Raw genomic sequence first — 7,059 nt, forward strand, 5'->3', positions numbered from 1 at the left:
GTTTGACCCCACTACTCTTTCCTGCCATGGCAGGGGGTTGGACTTGATGATCTGCTCAGGTCCCTTCCGACCCTAGAAACTATGAAACTACAATTTGAACTCTAGGAATAAATTCAGGAAAACAAGTGCAGTCATTGATGAATACTTACTTTCTATGTCATTATACAGAGGAAGCAACTGGGGATACTTTGAGGGAGAAAAGCCAAAACAGGATAAAGAACTAGAATTACAGCAAAAGTTTCAAGATGTTCAGTGTGTATGGGAACCGCCTAACAGTTACTGACCCTTTCCAGGTATCCTCAGAAAGGAAATGTGAGTTGTTCAACTGGAATAGGTTCTAAAATCTTAAATCTAAGGAGGCCTTTACCTGCTATTTCTGAATTGGATTTTGGCCTAAAAAAATGCCTCCCCTCTTCAAAGCATATAATAAAAAAGTCACTGTGGAAAAGTGGAATGATACCAATAGGGAATGTGAATTACATGAAGATGCATTTTTTTTTATTATCTCTGCATAGAAGTTTAGCATATTTAATATCTTTCGAAGAAACAGGCGCCTATTTGACAATCTTATTAGCATTTAACCAAATAGAAATATATAACAAATCAGAGCTACTTTGTACATTTCTGTGTGTTAAGGAAAAGGAGTCATGATTTCTTTTATTTTGAATACATACATGTGGGAAAGGTTCCTCAAAGGCTGAAACATCCTTGCATTTATATTTGGGATCTCTATTGTTTCCAAGTCTCTGGAAAATATGTAGATTTCATTATCTATGAAACAAATTCTTTAATTTTAAAATAGCCATTTCAGTTATCACATCCTGAATTAAGCAAACAAGCACATTTCCCAAACCAGAAATATATCAGTTACTTTATGAAAAACAAGCTAACATCTATTTTAACAAGAATTCTCTTGGTACTTTCCATTGCAATGAGGATGTTTATGAAAGAATAAGTCATAGATGCAATATGTTTATATGTTTGTCTTCACCAGTATTCATTACAATTAGAGAACAAGTGCCCCATACATTTAAGACATTGAAGATACTGCTCTTGTTTACTTTCTGTGTGTGGTAGGCTGAGCTAATGACAGCAGCATGTGCCTGAAGAGCTTTGTTAATCAAATGCTATTTAGTTTACCTTATGGATTTTTGTTCCTATGAGATATCTGTTCAAAGGGAGTGTAAGATTGGACTATGAATTTCATGCATAATAATTCAAGAAATGTGCTGCCTATGGACTCTGAAACTGGAAGCATTGCAAAGAACTGGATTAGGTGAAAGTAGTTAATCTTTTCAGCACTGATACACATTGGTGCTCTACAGTCTGAAAGCTGCTCATTTTTAATGTGCATTGGACAAAAAGGAATATCTGCAGAGAATACATCTTTAGTAGCAAGCTGACTGAAACAGATATGAAAAATCCAGACAGGCTGTTTGAAGCCTATCATTTCCCAAAAACTCCATACAAAGAAAAAAATTTTAGGTGAGAAATTAGAGAGTTAGTGAGACAATTGTTGACAGGGTGACCCAGCTGCTGTTGATAATAAATGGCTATGCTTTCACTATGCAAGGTCCTGAAGGACAGGTTATTAATGAAAGTCAAAAGAAAAATAAGAAAAAGAACTAATGGAGGACAGAAAAAGCCATTATAATAGCCAAGGAACAAAACTTCCAAAGAGAAGTTTTAACCATTTATTAATCACTAATACCTTTCACAAGGTGCACATAATAAGACAGAAAAGTATGACTAAGAATGCTACAACAACACACTCCGAAAAAAAAAGATATGGGTACCACAGTGAGGCACTAGCCACACACACCTTTGAAAACAAAGGTGCAGCAAAGGAACAGGTGCATCAGATTTGCCATAGAACAACTGCATTACACAAAACAAAAGAAAAGCCAGGAGCTCATGAAGATATACACAAAGTATAACAAATCAAAGCAACTTGCATGAGCATGAGCCCTAGGAAACAGAAAAATACAGGTGTTATAAAGTATACAGCAGGAGAACATCAGGGAAACAGTCTGGCAGCAATGATGTAGCACTCTTTTATGCTATAGTAAAGAATAAAGAAGTCAAGAGGGCTGAGGCCTATTGCCTAAAAGGTTTAAAAAAATAGCCATACACTTCAGAATGGGCACCGGGGTACATGTAAACTGCATCCCTAATACAGAATTTAGGAAAAATTTAGACCACACCTCAGCATTAACATTGCCTGTATCAGTAAGACTAACAAGTTGCAGAGGGCATCCACCCCACAGAGTAGGGAAATGGGCTATAAAATACAGGTACAAGGGAGAATGTCAAAATCTGGATTTCTATGTAATAGACAATCCTGCGAAACCAGTACTGGGGCCGAACACCTTAAAACTCTTTAGATTTGATAAAAAATGTAATAGTAGCAGAGTCCATAAAAGTACATCTCACAGCAGAGCAAATAATGAAAAGATTTCTTGACACATCTGAAGGCCTATGCTGTCTAACCAGGATACTGCAAAATCAAGCTATCTACATATATTCTGCCAGTAATTAAATTTTAATTAAAGCACTCCTCAATGTGTAAAAAGACGCTATATTTTTAAAGTGCTACAAGGTGCACTTTGTCTCTTACAGCTCTGGAAAATTAATAGGAATAACTTGCTACAATTGCTCTCCAAATAAGCATAAAACAAAGGGCTGGGATGTAATTAAAATAATCTAAAATCAAAACCATTCTAGTAGAGATACCATATTCTGACTTCCTGATACATGTGACAGCACAACGAAGGCTCTGAATCTTTGAAACATGAATGCTTTTCACAGTCAGGCAAGGTACAGGAATGGTTTTAACAGATGATAAACGGAATAACTATGAAGAATGGTTTGTGACTAGTAACATCTCTGACCTTGAATGATCTGAACCTTAAGGCTAGAAACAGACATCCTGAGCCTGAATTGATTCGATCTTTGCAGGCTAGTCTAACCTGACTAGGCTAAACTGTTTTGAAGCTAGACAGACATTCTCTCTGGACTGAGGAAATTCAGGCACATGCCTGCAGTGGCTCAAGGTAGAAGCCAGGGGTGGGGGAAGGGGGCCTAGAGCAGCCATCTCTTCCCTTTCACAGGGAGCTGAGCTGAGGGAGGCATCGCTAGTCCCTGGCAGGACTTTCTCATTAGGGAAGTCTGCCTGCATGGTCCCAGGCTTTTCCCACCTCTGAAGGGGCAGGAGTGCTGCCAGCCCCCAGTCTCAGGGTAGCACTCTGAGGGTGCGTGTGCAGTGCAGCTGTTGATGATGATGATACAAAGCTTTTCAATCTCCCCCCCTGCTTCGACATACTGTCTGCAGCAAACTGACAGGTGAGCAAGCCAGATGGGGGTGGGGAGGGGGAGCTAATAACAGTCTTTATCACCCAATTAGCAAAACAATAGCCTCTCTCCACATTACTTCAAACTTCTTAAACAGTTTACCAGCTTACCTGTTGATTAACTCCAAAAGCCCTAACTGGTCACTGTTCTGTCTGCCTATCCCAGTGCAATGGAAGAAAGAGACACACAGAAACACCTCTCAGCATTAGCTAGTATACCACATGCTGGCTACAGTCCTGGCTGTGGCAGAGAAGAGGAAGTGATCTCTGCTTAAGCAGCAAGTGGTGAGAGGGGAGGGAAAGAGGGGCACAGGAAGCCAGCAGACCCTGCTGTGCCTGCAAGTCTGTGCTGAACTCCAGCCAGGGAGCAGAGGGCGGGGCCAGCCCTGCTGTGGAGCAGAGAGTCCTGCCCAGGCCAAAGAGCATACCGGGATGCTAGGAGACTCTGATTTAACTTAAACCATCAAGGGGTCTGGGACAGATATTGCATAAACTGATTTGAGCTAAATCGGTTAAGTCTGGTACTACATTCAATCAGGTGCATCTCAAACCAGTTTGAGCCATTTTTGACCTGGTTTATATGCACTGTTCAGTTGCAGGTTTAAACCAGTTTCTGATCACTTAAACCAGTTTGTGTGTAATGTCTGTCCCTAGCCTAAATAATTTCCTCTTTAACTCAGCCAAGTGTTTTGAATATTCAGTTACAAGAATGAGGTTTTCTTCATCATTAACAAAATCAGAAAAGATTGAAACTCAAAATGTAAGTGTAACATTTTGCTTTCCATTTCTACAGATTATTGGTAAAACACACATAACATATCAATGTATAGGATATGAATTATTCAAAAATTGTCCTATACTCTTGAATTTCCTCCTTGAACGCAACGAAACTGAAAGATGCAATTCTGATGTGAACATGAGTCCCAATTCACAAACCCCAAAACCAGATGTGGGTATCCAAGAGCAGACTTTGGGAAAAAGTTTTTTGGGGAAACAAAATTTCTGAATTAAAACTTTCTAGGAAGCCCCTATTTTATAAAATATGGGTGCAGACAAACCAAGTCTATTCAAATCACAGCACCCATGAAACATCTGAAAGAAAGATTTACACAAGAGTGATACAAAAATGTCATGCTGCTCTGTCTGTGCTGAGTTTTCATTGAATTTGTGCTGCACTGCAGGTGAGTTAATTAGCTCTTCTGACTGACAGTGCCAATTAGTCTATTCCCGTGCTAATTAGTTAATCTGAAGCACTTTGTGAATGAGCTATATTGCTTCTAATTCAGGAGGTCACTGCTGCCTCCAAGGTCCCAAAGATTTCCTCACTGAGAGTTAAGGGCATTCAGCACCTCATACAATGTTGACTAATATCTTAAAGAGCATGTTAATTAATACTTGTCCTGGCATAAAAGCATATAATTCAATATATTGCATTAGTTTTTCAACATCTCACTTACAACGACTGAAGTTGTTGAAGACTCTCAAACTGATCTTCATAGAGGTGAGAAAGTGGATTGAAAGACAAATTACTAAAAGACAAAGAAATTATTTCTCATTACAAATTAAGGAAAAAATGAGGTTAAATTACAATAGTTTAAAATGGATATGTGACTTACAGTTTTTGTAAATATTTCAGGTCTTTAAAGATATAATGCGGTAATTCAGTAATTATGTTCTTAGACAGATCCCTGAGAGAGAAAAAAAAGACCAAAACCACTTAGAATTATCACCAGTGTTCTGGTAGGTGTGTTGCCAGCAGGTAAAGGGATGTGATTATTCTGCTCTATTCAGCAGTGGTGAGGTCATATCTGGAGTACTGTGTTCAGTTTTGGGACACCCAGTACAGAAAGGATATGGACAAATTGGAGAGAGTCTAGTGGAGGGCAACAAAAATGTTGAAGGGGCTGGAGAACATGACATATGAGAAAAGACTGAGGGAACTAGGTTTATTTAGTATAGAGAAAAGGAGACAGAGGGGATTTAATAGTACCCTTCAACTACCTGAAGGGCGGTTCAAAAGAGAATGGAGCTAGACTGTTCTCAGTAGTGCCAGATGACAACAAGGAGCAATGGTCTCCAGTTGCAGCAAGGAAAGTTTAGGTTAGATATTAGGAATAATTTTCTCACTTGGATGGTAGTAAAACATTGGAACAAGTTACCCAGAGAGGCTGTGGAATTTCCATCGTTGGAGGTTTTTAAGACCTAGCTAGACAAAGCCTTGGCTGGGATGATCTAGTTGGGGCTGCTCTTGCTTTGAGTGCAGGGTTGGATTAGATGACCTCCTGAGGTCCCTTCCAACCCTAATTTTCTATGATTCTATGCTCCTCCATTTCAGCAGATAGCAGTTCATTCAGTGGCACATTTTATATTGAAGAAACAGATTTTATGCATTTTTTAGATTAACAGGATCCTTTCTATCTTGTCACTGAATTCATGATAATGCTTACATTTTAGAATGTAAGTGTGTATATTTAAAAATGCGAGCATTTATCTTTTACATTAAACTTCCACATTTTTCACTTCAAAAAATTATCTGTTTTCATCCAGTACACACAATCTTTTTTTTTTCCCACAACTTCACTTCTTTTTAGGAACACTGACTTAATTAAATGCATTCCCTGAAGTTTTGTGATAACTAAACACAAATCACTCCTCTGTTGCATTACCCAGCAACTTTTACCCTTTACACTAATTTTTAAAAAGCATTAGGAAGATCCATGCAATTTAACATTATGAACACCAAAACTGAAAAATATGTCAAGCCAAATAACTTAATACAGAATCATATTACTGAATATTCTCCCAGAAGTTTTCAGTTGTCTGGTACTTCAGCTTTCCTAACAGTTAAAAAATGTATTTATTCCTTTCTCCTTAGCTGCTAATGACAGTCAGATACACTTACTACTTATTCCCTCTTTCTAATCACTAGTGATTTTATTATTTGCCCGCCCTTTTTTAGGTTTCTGCACTCTCCAATCATTTGTATACTTCTCCTGGAACCTGTAGCACTAACTAATGTAACAATTGAGCCCCTTTTTAGTATTCAAGACAGTGCTAGGAGTGCAGTTGGTTCTTCCACTGCATTGGTGTTCACAAAGAATGTGCTGCTTCTTAATGTACTTCTCAGTTATGTACATTCACAGTTTATTAAAATGTAACAGGACATACTACAACTCAGAAAAGAGATTTTAAAAACTTACAGTTCTCCCAAATGTTTTAAGGAAGAAAATGTCTTTTCAGGCACAAAATGAATTTGATTTCCACGAAGACACCTGTGACAATAAAAGGATATGAATGTGATGGTTAAATGTTTGTGCAATTGCTTCTAGTATTATAATTTTTCTACTTTTATTGGAAGTTGTATAGAATGGAGGGTAATTTTAACATGCTATTACATATTACATTTTCATATTCCTCTCAAAAGAAATCTTGTTGGGCTAAATTCTGAGAGATTTAGGATGTGTCTACATGGGACACTTTACTGCACATTAGAGTAATCTGAAGCACAGTAAAGCATTACCATCTACACATGTGCAGGATTTACTCAGCAGTAAATTAGGCTAATGCAGTTTGCTACCACCAAGAAATACAGGTATTAGATTAACCACACATTTGCTATTTTTCAGTAGTGCATGTGTAGATGCTTACTGGAAGCAATTTGCAATTTGCTCCCAGTCAGCCTGGGCAGCAGGGGGCGGGCCACAAGGAA

General features: G+C 38.2%; 1 protein-coding gene across 6 annotated transcripts in view; it reads right to left on the reverse strand.

The window, feature by feature from the left end:
• The window catches only part of RXFP2 (relaxin/insulin like family peptide receptor 2), a 55,442-nt gene that overhangs the window by 13,884 nt on the left and 34,499 nt on the right, over window positions 1-7,059 (reverse strand). For 5 of the 6 annotated variants that reach the window (XM_019530109.1, XM_019530108.1, XM_019530105.1 and 2 more), the window contains 4 exons: window positions 6,551-6,622; window positions 4,967-5,038; window positions 4,808-4,879; window positions 675-746 (listed from right to left, as the gene is read on the reverse strand). In XM_019530109.1, the coding sequence (XP_019385654.1) occupies window positions 675-746; window positions 4,808-4,879; window positions 4,967-5,038; window positions 6,551-6,622 (288 nt within the window). The remainder of the gene's footprint in view (window positions 1-674; window positions 747-4,807; window positions 4,880-4,966; window positions 5,039-6,550; window positions 6,623-7,059) is intronic. The other variant, XM_019530106.1, reaches the window with a different exon arrangement.

Source organism: Crocodylus porosus, unplaced genomic scaffold (genome assembly GCF_001723895.1).
Source record: "Crocodylus porosus isolate Cpor-Errol unplaced genomic scaffold, CroPor_comp1, whole genome shotgun sequence".
NCBI lineage: Eukaryota > Metazoa > Chordata > Crocodylia > Crocodylidae > Crocodylus > Crocodylus porosus.